This window comes from Halictus rubicundus, chromosome 17 (genome assembly GCF_050948215.1).
Source record: "Halictus rubicundus isolate RS-2024b chromosome 17, iyHalRubi1_principal, whole genome shotgun sequence".
Lineage (NCBI taxonomy): Eukaryota > Metazoa > Arthropoda > Insecta > Hymenoptera > Halictidae > Halictus > Halictus rubicundus.
In genome coordinates, this window is record NC_135165.1 from 8,092,077 (window position 1) to 8,107,306 (window position 15,230).

Sequence of the window (15,230 nt, forward strand, 5' to 3'; positions counted from 1 at the left end):
AAAGAATTCGCCCATGGAATTTCCATTATCCGAATGAACCATGGGTTTCTTGAATTATTTCGAACAGCGTTCGATTCTCCAATACTCTCTGGTCGAATAATCTGCGAACTGTAAAACATATTTAAAATATTTACAGTTGTTTTTCGTGGATTATTCTTCCCAGAAAAATGTCTTCAACCCCCCCCCCCCAGAACTGATGCTTAAATTAACCTAAACTGTTACCAGATGAATTGATAGTTATCACATTAAAATGCACTTGGAACTGTAAAACATATTTAAAATATTTGCAGTTGTTTTTGATGGATTATTCTTTGCAGAAAAATTTCTTCCACCCTCCCAGAACTGATGCTTAAATTAACCCTTAGCACTCGAATGGCGACTGTAAGGCGCCACTAAAAATTGCTGTATCGTTATTCAAAATATTTTTTACATTATTAAATTTGTTTGTACGTAATAAATTACTAAACACTTCATTATTTATTTTAGTTTTGGAGTTAAAATAGCTTCGAGTGCAAAGGGTTAACCTAAACTGTTACCAGGTGAATTGCTAATTATCTGATTCAAATGCACTTGGAACTGTAAAACATATTTAAAATATTTTCAGTAGTTTTTGGTGGATTATGCTTTCTAGAAAAATTTCTTTCCATCCCAGAACTGATACCTAAATTATACTAGACTGTTTTCCGGTGAATTGTTGTTATTCGATTAAATCGCACTTTGCAGGTGTATTTTCATTTGGAGATTTATGCAAAGAATAATGGAAGAATTAAACACATTTCGGTGGTTAGGTAGCTACTTTTTCAATTTGCATGGAAGTAGGTGCACGGCACAATATTTCAATCGTCCGTGGTATCTCGTGGCGAATTCGAGCGTGTACTCCTAGACGTGCAACTTCCGGTCGGAGAAACGCATCGTTGCAAGAGAGGCGGATATCAAAATGGAATCTCGCGGGCTAATAAATACTCTGTTATCACGCCTAATCGAGTTATCGCGTTGATACGCCGCGAGGAAGCCAGAATCTACGACATTGAGTCCATGAAACTCCCGTTGAAATTCGCTGCCCCATAAAATCGAGACCTCTGTTCCTGGTGGAGCGAAAAATTTGGTTTATGGAATGCACGAAATCAGATTTGCAATTATGGCATCCAAAAACGTCGAAACGATCATGTTCTGAAATCAATGTCAACAATCACTGAGAAACAATGCATATACCCTCCTTGATCTTTATTTAAATTTTTACGGTTTTCGTACGACAGACGACCAACGTATTAACTCATAAGTTATTAACATAATTCAGTATGAATCAAGAATGAAAGTTCAAATGAAGAAAAATCCAAAGAAGAATATCGTAGAGTCATGAATAATGAGAATAATAATTAAACAGCCGATTTTTATACAAGAATAAAAATTTTATTGCATGCACTTTCTTTTGTAGTAACTGTATAAAATTATCTGTGTGCCATAAATTGTGACAGATAATTTTAAAAAATTCCTGTTACTGAGCAAGAACAATCACGGCTTGTGAAACATTTCAACGTTTCAGGAACATCTTCGTACGCGTGGATGACAGTGTGTCGGTTGTCATCGTGGTAAAGCACGTCGTGTGTATACACTTAATAAAATAGAGGTGTGGAGTTTCGCGATAGCGGCTCGCGGAAGTTATGCTCGACCGGAATCGCTGTTAGGTCTCCGTGGTTGGCAACGTTTGCTGAATTATTGCCGGGCGAATGCTGCACATAATTCGACGACGTGCGCCTGCTGTTTCCCCGTTTCCCTAACCGGATATGATTTAAGGGACGATCGTTTTTAATACGTCCCGCTAGTCGTTGCTGTTTCAAAAATGAATGCAATTCTAATAGACATTTAATTGGAACAATCGAGGTTCGAAAGCTAAGATTGGAGACAGTGATTGGGAAATCGATACTGTTCATTGAGACCACACGTGTAGATTTCGGAGACATTGTTATAATGGCATGCAAATATCAAATCCATCAAAGGATAATAAAATGAACAGGATATTTCTTGGAATGATCAGAATAATTTTATTGTTAATCAATAATTGATACATGGGTTGCGGATTTTATGCACCTATGGCGAAAATGAGTAGATGATTTATCAAAATTATGAGAAGAAGAAATACTTTGCATTTGATTTCTGTTCCTTAGAATTGGCTTAGCAAAGTGATTACTTTGCACGAAGACTCTTTTCTCTTGGCTTCAAAGTCATTATTTCTGGAGCAAATCCAGTGTATTTTCATAATTAAATTTAGGTATCTTATAGGCTTGATCGATAGACATTTTTAAATGTTTTTAAGGAATTATTTGACAATGTATCGCTATAGTAAACCAATTTTTATGAAATTGGTAATTTTCGATAAGCTCCTTCATAATATTATCATGTATCATACTTACAAGAGTCACACCGACACTCCAATAGAATAAATTCCACATTTTCCATATAATATCAAAGCATAAAAATAAATTTCAGTAAATTCTCATTTTTCACACAACACCAATAAATTCCAGCAGAAACCCTGTCAATAAATATACAGCAAATAATCTGTTCGTGAAATATCTGCTCAAAGCCGTGTCCCCGATAATGGAAACACCCGACACCGTGTCGATCATTGAACGTCGATCATTAACAACGGCGATAATCTTTCGAAACGGATTAGCGATTGGTTAGCATTTAATAAAGCAAACACTCGGCCCGTGCAGATAGCCAGCGAAATATCGCGTCGGCGGCGTCTTACGCATTTTTCAACAACCGAAGCGACCCCGATAAATCCGGAAAAAATAAAACAAAGAACGGGGCGAAAACGTACGAGTATTTCGCGCACGCCCGAACCGTTCGTTTACCTTTGATTAAATCATTTCATTGAACACGGCTGACTGGTTCCCGGCGCGGCGCGATTCGCCAGCGAGATTAAACCTCGGGGAGGTAGCTCCGCGGCCAGATAAACTCTGATAGATGCTCTCCGACGATTTCCGCCGTGACCTATCTGCGAACATAACTCAGAGGCCCTACTCGCGTGATTTTGCGCGATCACCGGCGCTCGGTAATGAGGGTGTCCCGGAGAAAAATGAGATGGAAAGGCTCCCGGGTCCCGAATTCGAGAAGCGAGTCCTGTTTCGGGAACCGAATCTTGCAAATCGTAACCTTCGACTCGCTGTGAAACGCGAATTAAGTTTCAGGATCCGCGAAGAGGACACTTCAACATGCTTTAAAACGCGAATTAAGTTTCAGGAACTGAACAGTGCACATTCAAAGTCGTGGTCCTCAACCTACTCTAAAATATGAATTTATTTTCAGGAAGTGAACAGTAAGTATTCCAAATCGTAGTGCAATACCTGCTCTAAAAAATGAATTTATTTTCAGGAACTGAACAGTGAATATTGCAAATCATGGTCCTCAACCTGCTCTAAAATATGAATTTATTTTCAGAAACTGAACAGTGAATATTGCAAACAGTGGTCTTCAACCTGCCCTAAAATATGAATTTATTTTCAGGAACTGAACAGTGAATATTGCAAACACTGCTCTTCAACCTGCCCTAAAATATGAATTTATTTTCAGGAACTGAACAGTGAATATTGCAAACACTGCTCTTCAACCTGCCCTAAAATATGAATTTATTTTCAGGAACTGAACAGTGAATATTGCAAACACTGTTCTTCAACCTGCCCTAAAATATGAATTTATTTTCAGGAACTGAACAGTGAATATTGCAAACAGTGGTCTTCAACCTGCCCTAAAATATGAATTTATTTTCGGGAACTGAACAGTGAACATTGCAAACAGTGGTCTTCAACCTGCCCTAAAATATGAATTTATTTTCGGGAACTGAACAGTGAATATTGCAAACAGTGGTCTTCAACCTGCCCTAAAATATGAATTTATTTCTAGAACCTTTAACCATGAATATTGCAAATCGTGGTCCTCAACCGGCTTCAACCATTTGCACTCGGATGTCCCCTCTAAGGGGACATTGTAAGACTAGCATAGATGGCTCCGATTGCGAAGGGTTAAAATATGAATTTATTTTCAGGAATTGAGCAGTGAATAATGCATATGGTGTTCTGTAACTTGCTTCTAAAACATGAATCAAGTTTCTGGAACCGAGTGAAGAACATCGCAAAATCTTCATGTTTTAGAAAACCCACAGAATCCAGAAACAGAGACTGAGTGAATTCTCCTACACCGAAACCTACGAGAATTACCAAAATTATTTTTGTTACCATTCAAAACGACAACAAAATATTCGCAACGATGCAACGCCGATATCGTCGAACTCGAAACAGGTCGCGCGTGTTTACCTTCGTGCGGCATTTTCGCCGAGCAATGAAATTTCCATGGGAACTTCATTTCGCCACGAATTATCGCCATCGGCTTGACAGTGTGCCCATTTTAGGGCCGAATTAACGATTCCAATGGCAACGATTTCCCCGAGAAGGCGTATCGCCGACGCGGGTCGCACGTTTAATGCCCGTCCACAACTGTTATTTTCGCGAACGCGAATTTCTTTTTCATTAAGATGCTATCGCCTCGGGAATAATTGGTCGATGCAACGACGGGGTGACCAGCCACCGTGTGTATATCGATTCCTCGATAGCGTATCGGGTTGCTCGATACTCATTTGCATGGGAAAGAAGGTGCCAATTTTGCTCTGATAAGCGGCAGTCTCGAGCTGGAACGACAAGCTACTTTGTTGAGCCCTTGTTGCTATTCTCGACGGCCTTCCCTTCGGCTTTTGTTCGCTTTGTTGTTTTTGCTTGGGACAACGGTGATCTTTATCTACATTATCTTGTGGTTCGATGCCTCGGAAATCTTTATTATTCGATCTCTCGAGGAAAAGTCGAGTGGAGTCGTATTAAAATAATTATGGGTGAAGAGAAGGTCACTGGAGGACTGTTTTACAACGATTGAAATCTTGTTGTTCCTTAAGGATTCTTGGTAGGTAGTTCATTTTGCTTAAACATAGACACTAGTAGAATGCGAACTTTGTGCTTTTGTGGCTGTTAAATTTCAATCAGTTAAATAAGTTTAGATATATCAATAGATTATTAAGGCTCTCGGTTCGTGTAATCAATAAGCGAAACGTTTATCCGACTGAGAAATGTCCCCAAACCGTTCTCACATCAATATAGCTCAAGAATCAGATTTTTCTCACCACACTGAATGATTTTTCTTCATCACCCATAAGTGCTTGATACCACCAGCTAGATCCTCGCCAACAATTTCCCTCGGTTTCAAAGAGCCTAGGAAACAAAATGGAGCGAAGAAATGACTGGTCCCCTCGTCGTCCATTATTCGGCGAGCCAATCAACCGATGGATTCCACCTCGTCGTCCATTACCCCGAATTAACCGGCTTCTGGAACGAGTATTTAATCTCCGAAATGAACCTACCCCTTCCCGCCGGGTGAGCCAGGTGCCTGGTATCGCGCACAGGGGGTGCAATTAAAATTCAGGAGCCATTTAATCAGGCACCGGCGCGACTCGAGGAGTGGCTGGCCGTCGACGAATGGGAGCGAATCTGCAGGGTGCAGCTAAACAGAGCCCCCCGAAGGACACTAACGAGCGTCCACGTGCTCGTTAACGCGAGAATGCGACTTGGACCGCGTTAACGAAATTTACGAAGGCCGGCTGCGCCGCGGTCGCTGGTTGGTAACGAGTCTGTGTTTCCTCGGCCGGTTTTTCGACCGTGGGCCACTCTTTAATCCCGAGATCTTCGGATTCAGCTCGATCCGGAGGGATGGTCTGGGAACGGGCTGGACGAGGTCCTGGAACACTTAGGATCCAAGGATTTGCCGGCATCTGATTGAAAAATATACTATTCCAAGCCAGTGGTTCGTTTTTATGAAATTCTAAGAGGCTGTAACCCTTAACACACGATGTAATTAATTAAATTGAATAAATATTCTTTTTGCAGTCTTGGGACTACGGCCTGGTGCGCAGAATTCAAGGATTGGAGAGATATCTTATTGAAAAATCAATTTTTTCAAGTTGATACTTACAATAGTAATTTATTTTTACTAAATTCCAAGAGCCTGGGGACCATAGAAAATGAAGATATGAATAAAATAGAATGAATATTCTTTACTGTAATGCTGTGTGCGATCCTTGGATTTAGACAGGCATTTTATTGAAAAATCTATCTTTTCAAGTCGATACCTAGTAATTTATTTTTACCATTTTTGAACTAAGAGCCTGTGGATCTCAAAAATTAAGGAATTAGAAAGTAAAACAATGTTGAAGTAGCATGTTTCACTTGGGAGCTTACCTTGACATATCCTAATTATACTGTTTCATTTTTCTCTCGATTTGTCCAGTGCACTTTACAGAATAAAAAGTACAGAAAATTGATGAAGCAGCAGAAGTTTTTGCATTGATCCAAATTATTTAGAAAATTTATTTCAAACGAAAAAGTTTAACATCGACGCTTTGACAGAGAAATGTATAAAAGTTGGAAACATTGGAAATAATAATAAAAAAAAATCGGGAAAATGATACGGTGGATGAATTCTCGTCGCGAAAGCATAAAATGCGTAATTCCAAGTCATTAGGTACGCGACGAAAAGCAATTTTGGGAGTGACACAGATCCAGTTTGATCCTAAAACGACAGTCAATCGGGAAACCGTCGGATAGGCAAAGCCGAGGCTAGTTTCCCCGGCGATTCGCGTGGCTGCCACTTAATTTGACTTACTCGGTGAAAGGAGGAGACTCTCTGCTAACTAGCAGAGCCCGCCGGTGATACGAGAAACAGCTTGTTAACCGTTCAGCTCTCGGTGATAACTTGAACACAGGTTGCGCGCGTAAACATCGCTTCCTCGCGTCAACGCGGTCAACAATTCATTATTACTTCCTGATGACGTGTTCCCGAGCGATTCACCACGATCATCGGTTACGCAACGAGCTATTTGCGGACTCTGGGACGAATTTTCCCGCGTAACGAGCGGCCTGTCGCGTTGCAATTAGCGTACCGACGCTACAAGAAGGTATTTCTGCACTGAATCTACGATTTTCGAAAAATTGTTATCATTTCGTAGAAAGGGGTCGTATAATAATAAACTTGGACTCGTTTCGACGCTTCAAGCCTCTACTTTCATATACCATCTTTAACTTTTTGCTAAAATCATGAGAACTAAAATCATGAGAATACAAAGATGTGATTCTTTTCGAGAATAGTGCAAATTTAAATGTTTCCAGGGACGATAAACAATTTTTTGGGAGGTTGAAACCACCTTAGATTTGAAGATTAAAGCTTTTTCTTTACAACGACTCCTTAAAAATTAATGTACGATTTTTTTTTACTCTTTTATGGTATAAAAATGAAGAACAAACTCAGTCTTTATAGTATTACAAAGTTCGCGGCACAGCTTCCATTCAAAGCTCAAAACAATTTTTAAAAGCTCGTTGTAAAGAGGAAGCTTTAGTCTTCACATTCGTGGGAAGATTTGTTCGTGAACAAATTCATTTTCCATCGTGCGAAATGTTTTAGAAGAAAATAAATAGATTGTGAAGGTAGAGGCTTCAAGGGTTAAAATGAGACTAGAGGCTTCGAAAATCAACAATTTAGAGTGCTAATATTTTCCCGAGCCACTGTAGCTCGTGCAAAAAGTTTTCCCGACCATGCAACTGCCAATCGAAGTCGCCCCTACCGTTTAATTCCCATAAATGACAATTCCCATTGAAGGAAGCCGTAAAAGGTCCTGCGCGCGTCTCACCAAGCCACGATGGCTAGATACTATCCCGGTGTAGGATCCGATCGGATTAGCATAGATATCCGCGTTCTCTGGTAGAAGCGGCGCATTGCGAATCCGGTATTGCTCAGCAATAAATTCTGTTTCTGAAAAAAAATACCGTGAACCGCTTTGGGAACATCGAAAATTCAATAATCAACCGAATCACAACAGAAATAGCAATCTTCTAAAAATGCTGAACCAGGCTTCCCTTCGTTTTTGAAAACAAAAATTAAACAAATGAGGAAGATAATTAGACGTGCCAATTGTCTCCTAATTTATGGAAAAATTGTCTCAGGCAAAGCCACATAATTTCAAAGGTTGCAAATGACGAAGAAGAACAATTTTCTTCCGCTATTATTTTTCACAAGATTTTCGGATCCTCCCTATTTTCCTTAAATAAAATATTTTTGTTATTCCAAAAAAATGGGCGTTTCGATCCACAACCCTTAACTTTGCTCGAACTATAAAAAAAAATTCATCTTTTACGCTGCAAGGGACGCATCTCGCATAATTATCGGCATTATTATCCGATAAGCGGGCCCGCGAGAGTGAAAGTAACAAGCGTAAGAGGGTCCGGCGATCTTTATCGATCGCTCGATAATCCCTGGCCGATCGGGAAACCAGAAACGAGGAAATCGCTCGAGATCCTCGTCGAGGAAGTTTAAGCAGCGTCGTTGACGATCGATGCCGACGCACTTCGACTTCACCTGACCGACGATTTACGAGCTGACATTTTTTTGCGACCGGCCACGGTCTATCCGCTCGAAGATCGGCCCGTAATGAGGCTTAACGATCGCCCCGAGAGAGCACGTTGACGCTCGGCCACGGCGCGGCAGCTCCTCCGGCGAGAGAGACCGGACGAAAAATGAATACGTGATTCACGGCGCGCATGCACGCCACCTTTTCGAGGGTGAAAAACCGGGGGAATCGATAGTCGCCGCGGTAACGCACCCCCGAAGACTGCAGAGATGCAGTTTCTCCGTGTCCGTTTATGCGAAATCGGTCTCCCGGGCTACGGTAATTTTGGACGAATTTTTTCGGACCGGTTTTGGCGCTTTCATGAAGGGAGCAATTTTATTTGAATTTTTAGGAACTTTTTGGGAACTGCCTTGGCAGTTTTATGATGGTAAAAATTTTATATGAATTTTTAGGACTCTTTTCGGACCTGTTTTGTTGCTTTCATGAAGGGAGCAATTTTATTTGAATTTTTAGGAATGTCTTGGGAACTGCATGGGTGGTTTTATGATAAAAGAAATTTTATATGAATTTCATAAACTGTTTTGGTAATTTTATATGAAATTTGGGACTCTTTTCGGACCTGTTTTGTTGCTTTCGTGAAGGGGGCAATTTTATTTGAATTTTTAGGAATTTTTTGGGAACTGTCTTGGCAGTTTTATGATAGAAGCAATGTTATATAAATTTGGTAAACTGTTTTGGTAACTTTATATGAATTTTAGGACTTTTTTCGGACCTGTTTTGGTGGTTTTTACGAAGGGAGCAATTTCATATGAATTTTTTTCTAACAGTTTTTATTTTGCATAAAAATCCGCAGTCTACTAATAACGGTTCAATTTTCCCTAGCACCGGTGGATGAAGAAGTATTAACGTACACGTTCGGTCATGACAAGGTACTCGTCCAGTCTGTAACGCATCGGTCCCGATGATAGTTAAGCCGGCAAGAAACGCAACAATGAAGTAAATAGATCAGATAAGGGTTTCCTTTGGGCAGCTCGATCGCGATTGGTCGGCCAATCCCCGTCGAATAAATATGTATGAGTAAAGGCCGCGTTTCTGGTCGCGGCTTCGAAAATAGTTGCTTCAATCTTTCGAGCTTAACCCCGGCCTCCTATAACTCACTATTACAGATCAAATTGGCCAGATAGGCTTGTAGAACGTGCCCGAATGGGCATTGTTACAACGGCGTATTACCGTAATAGCGGCGATCATAGGATCGCTATAGTGGTTCTCGCCGCGGTGGTTCGCAATTGATTTATCCAGTGCTCGGGAAAATGATCGCGGTCATGAAACGATCAGAGAGACAGGAACCGAAGTGGGGCGAAGACACAACCGATCCTAAGAACATACTAATCGCCCCAGGACGAACACCGAGGGAGAAGGTTCGAGTGGTCGGAGAGTGGGGATCGATAGAAAAAAGAAGTTCGCTGGCAACTATGGTCTTTCAGGCGTGGTTTCTCGAAAGAAAATATCTGAAATCATCATGCCTGTCCCCAGTACCTCACTACGTTCACTATGTTGCCAGCAGACTGGAAAGAAATACTTCGGAAAGTGGAGGAGAGTTGTAGTTGAAATATAAATGATATAATTATTAGAAATAATTATGAACAATTTAGAAGCTCTTGGCACCTTCGCGAATCTCTCTCTCTCTCTCTCTCTCTCTCTCTCTCTCTCTCACTCGATTCCCACTTTCGCGATCACCTCTATCAATCCCTAAACATTGTGACTCTTAGAACTTCTACTGGTAGTCGAAACAAACACACCGACGACCACGCCATCATCCATCGCAGATGAATAAATTCAAATCCACAAGAGTGGGGGATTTGCGAATACCTAAGGAAAAAGTTGATCAAAACAAAATATCGCAATAGTCACGGCTTCTTCATTGAAATTTTTATATCACAATATCATGTATATCTACTTCTTGTACAATCAACTTCGACAAAATTGAAAAAAAAACAAAGCCGAAAATTCTTTAAAAGTTCCCTACAAGATGCAAAAGGTTACACTCCGATTGGTCCATCCGTTGCAGAATAATCACCGGACGCAATATTCAAATTGAATGCAGTCGAACATTCAAGGAAATGTTCTCCTGAAACGAGTGACTAAAATTTTATTCGTAACTTCGTGATCGTTCGTTTGAAAATAAGCATAAAGAGTCAAAAACCAACGAGCATCCAACTATCGTTGAAATAAATCAATACAATTGATAAATTCTCCTGTTAAACTTCGAGCATCCAAATCGATATTTACATTATAAAACAAAGACACATTATTCACTTCAGCCCAGAAAACTAACCCAATGATAATCTAACCGACATAAATCATAAAAATACATTAAAACTTCAAGTATCCAAATCAATATTTACATTATAAAACAGTGAAACATTATTCACTTCACTTCAGAAAACAACTCCGATGAAAATTCGGCCAGCATGATGAATCGTAAAAATACATTACCAACAGATTTCGGAGCACACGTCCCAATAAGTGCGCAAATTGGGGCTGCGTCGCCTCCGGCGTCCACTCACCCGTGCGCACCGAGGTCATCAGTACAAAATGAATTCTCCGACGTGCCTCCAACAGCTTGAATTAAAAGATTTTATTTTCGTCGAGGTAGATTGGCGATCCGTCACGCCGTACGTTCGGGGGCTGCAGACCCAGGCACCGTTGAACGTAGTGGGGTGCCGGGGATCGGGGGTCGGAGTAGAAGCTAAACGTGGCAGGAGCTAAGAGCCGGATCACCTAAGAGCAGATAGAGGAATCAGAAAGAACAGGCGGAACGTGCTGGAGACAGAGAAGGGCTGGGGGAGAAGTGAGGAGCAGAGGGAGGTGGACAATCTGGAAACCCAACGCGATAACGGGTGGCGGAGGGGATAAATCGAGTGCGAGAGCGGGAAACGGGAGAAGAAGAAGGCGAAGAAGGAGGAAAGAAGACGAACACGAACACACCGTCCGACTAAAAAGGACAAGTAAACCAGGGGCAGCGTACTGGATCAACGGCGAGCAGATAGAGGAGCCAGAAGCGGAGAACGTTGCGCCGGCCAGGTGGGAACGAGAGGAGGTGGTCGAAGTGAGAGGGCAGAGATATAAACACGGGGCGAGTGGTGGTGGCGTTGGAAAATGTTGGGGACGACGAGTGCAGCGATCGTTGGTGGGAGAGCGAGGCGGTCGCTGGCCGCTCGGGAGGGAGGAGGACGGAGAAAAGGCGTCAGAGTGGGGTGAGCGGGTTCCGAATTGCCTATCAGCGTCCTGAGAGGTAGAGTGGGGATCCGAGGGCGGTGCGAGCGTTGGGGTTCCAGCGTCGGCCGGCAGATGTCGAGTGGTCGCGCCCCTCGACAGGGTCTTCACCCCTGGAAAGGTCAGCGGTAGGCGGGGCGCGCGTAGAATCGACGCCCAGGAACGCCCATCGTCGGCCCTCCCGCCGCTTCCTCGCCGCAGACGCTCCGCGGCAACCAACTGGACAACCAGCCCGGTCTGGATCCACAGCGTCGCACAACGGTTCTGTTGAAACTCGCGTCTACCAGCGCCGTGCAGGACCTCCACGTTCGCCAGCCGATCGTCGCCTGGACCGTCGTGTCCCCGACCCGTTTTCTGTCACCGGCCTCGTCCGTCCCTTTAGCCTCGGTTCTTGCGCCTTGCTCGCAAATTCGACAAAGCCGGCATATTCGAGTGCGCGTCGCCAGCAGCCGGGATCTCGGACCCAGGCGTCCTCTCTGTGACCCTCCTCTCCCGCGAGGATCGTCCGAGACCGCCGGTCACACACGGAACAGTGAGAGTGCGATGGATTATGGGCGTGTCGGGGCTCTGTTGCGGTCCGACGGGCCCGCGATGACCGAGGACCACCGTGGGAACGGCACCGGTTCTTGCCAATCGGACTGTCAGTTGGACGAATGAGTTGCCGGTACCGGTGATCCCGATCCGCGGTGCGTCCAGTCCGGGAACGACTGTTTTCTGGGGGGAGGATGAGCACCCACCTTGGGATCAGGTGTGCTGCACGGTCATGAACAGGGTCGAACAGTGTCCGTCGGCAAAGGACCGGAGTACTTAGTGCTTGGGGGTTAAAGTTCCCTTACGGAAGAGTGTATCGAGCAGGACAAACATCCGCGAGCATCTTTGATCGATGACCGGACAGGTGTTCTGTCCCAGGATGATCGCGAGTCCAGGTAGCTACAAACGGACGAAATCCGTGAGGTAGGTAAGCGAAGAGCAGAGCAAAAAGTCACCGCATTGACAACCGAAAAACGAACTGAATACGTCAGACGATTCCTCAAAATCATCATGAAGAGGTCCGGGACAAGCATGGCCTAGCTCTCTCCTCGCGATCCTCTGCAAGGTCTAAAGTTTCGTGACAAGAGGCCAGAAAACGAAAAATGTCGAACACGTCCCCGGAGGCTTCGACGGGAGTGGAGTCGTCGGAGCTGCACGAGATCAGGCAGAATCACCTGTCGAGTAGACTGGAGTCCGAGGACTCGGTGAAACGGGAGCAACTTCGGGGAGGTGACAACAATCCTGACAGCGATTGCGAGAGCGACACGAGCGAGGTGTTGAGCGTCGGCAGCGAACCGACGCCCACCAGCGTCGTTGGAATCCGGGGCTGCGGCTCGGTCAGGTACGACCAGGAGTCGGCTAGCAGCCGTGGCGGCGACTTTCGAGATGAGGAGAACACGAGGACATCGGCGACACCATCGCCTTCGAGTTCGACGAGCTGCAACGACGCGTTTTATCAAAGAACATCCAACCACGTCCCGGCGCCTAGTCCGCCAGGGTATAGTCAGCCTCCATCCTCACCTACAGCCTCGTCCGTGAGGTCGCCAGCCTCTTCATCGGCCACGGCATCGTCACCGGGTCGTCCCGAAGGGATTCAGGACGTCATAGTGCCCAGGTACCAGTCCAACCACCCTCAACACTTGCTGCCAAGATATTCCTCGAGGGATTCCGAGATTCTCGACTATCCGACGCGGGTGCAGCACACGTTGGGCCACGAGATCATCTACCCGACCGTCGAGAGGCTCCACAGAACGCCCATCAGCGTCCCCCTGGTCACCAGGTTGTCCCTCTCGCCACCGTCGGCCATGACGGTCACCGGACTCCAAGCAACCACCCCTGTCCTCCACCCTGCGGCCTGTAGAGATCCCAGAGAAACCGCCTCGCTGATGCCACATCCTGGACAGCACCTCCATCATGCGAACAGTCACGTGCATCTTCACCAAACCTCCCAGGTGCAACACATCCCCGCGAACTCCGTGCACCAGCATCGACTCTCCGTCAACAAGATCCTCCAAAGAGACCCAGGAAGTCCTGTCTCACCTGGAATCAGAGAAGAGAACGGCAGGACCGTGCCAGGCAGCAACGGTGTACAGAACAACGGCATCAATAACACCAATCATCACAACAATCATAACAATAATAATAACCTGCAGCATCAAGCTGGGTTGAAGTTCAGTATAGACAATATTCTGAAGGCTGATTTTGGAAGGCGGATTACCGATCCCATTTCGTTGAAGAAGTCAAGGCCTAAGAAGGTCTCCTCTAGGCCTATCGATTTGACGAAAGACTTTCTGGAGTCGTCCTCCGAGACCTCGGAGAAGAGCAGCTCGGAGACGAGTTCTACGACTAACACATCGCCAGGCAGTGTCACCGCGAACCCTGCTGCCAACACGCCTGGACCACCTGCGACCGAACCTGGAAAGCAGCTGCCCTGGCCGGCGTGGGTCTACTGCACCAGATACTCGGATCGACCTTCCTCTGGTGAGTTCTGCTCCGTGGATCACCCTCGTGCACTGTTTAGATCGGTCTTAGTCGGATTGAAACCTCTGTGGTTGATTAGACCGCGAGAATTTCATTCCAGCGACTGACACGCTCGTTTGAAGATTTCTAAGCGTCGATCTGGCGAATTTTTGCTTGAAAGTGGGGAGGATACTTAACGATTTCAGGGCAGTAGCTCTACCTAGATTTCATGGTCGTTTTTAGCTAGTTCTTGTCCATGCAAATTCTTACATATTGTATACAGCGACTGGCAAGTTTTTTTGAATAGTTTTAGCTGTCAATTTGACGAAATTTTTGTTTGGAAATTGTGGAGAAAATATCTCTCGACGATTTCAAGCTAGTAGCCCTAGCTAAGCTTAATTTTCATGGTAATTCTTATTTGGTTCCCAGCAAATTTTTACGTACTCAACTTGGTTTATACGTTCTTCAGCATACTTCCTTCAGATCGGCGTCGATCTTTTTGTTGAATACGGTATGTTAACAAATAAATTGCCACAGCAGTTTCCATGAAAGTCACACAAAATCGGAACAATTTATTTACCAATTCAAGAATAGAAAAGACAAAGTTTCTCATAGCAATGCTTTTTATAGTATTCTCACATCTCGTAGAACCCAATAAAATTTGATTTACTTAATCCTTCGAGAACCACGATTTCTTTGTACGGACATTGTTCAAAAATCCGAGAACGGCGAAAATTCCATTTTCGCACCGCGGCAAATCTATTTCGGGCAATAACCCGATAATCCAACAGTTTCTGCACAAGGCAACGTGTAAGAGCGACCGCGCATCAGAGTTTCTCGCCGGTAAACTCAGTCATCTTCGCGGGACAACACACCGGGTGAAGGACCGCGAATTTAAACCTCGCGACGCCGATTTTTCGGTCGAATGCGTTGCGTGTGTCGCGCGGGCCGTTGGTTCCATTTTCCAAACTCCCAAATCCGCTGCCTATACCCTTTGTCTCCACCGCAGCACCGGCCTTTA

The 15,230-nt window shown here is 44.4% G+C and overlaps 1 protein-coding gene across 1 annotated transcript; it reads left to right on the top strand.

Annotated features, from left to right (window-relative positions):
• The first annotated feature begins 11,793 nt into the window (after positions 1 to 11,793).
• Positions 11,794 to 14,337, top strand: LOC143362638 (uncharacterized). Its single transcript, XM_076802989.1, has one exon. It carries the CDS (start codon positions 12,853 to 12,855, stop codon positions 14,335 to 14,337), a length of 1,485 nt encoding a protein of 494 aa, XP_076659104.1. The 5' UTR covers positions 11,794 to 12,852.
• The last annotated feature ends 893 nt before the right edge of the window (positions 14,338 to 15,230 follow it).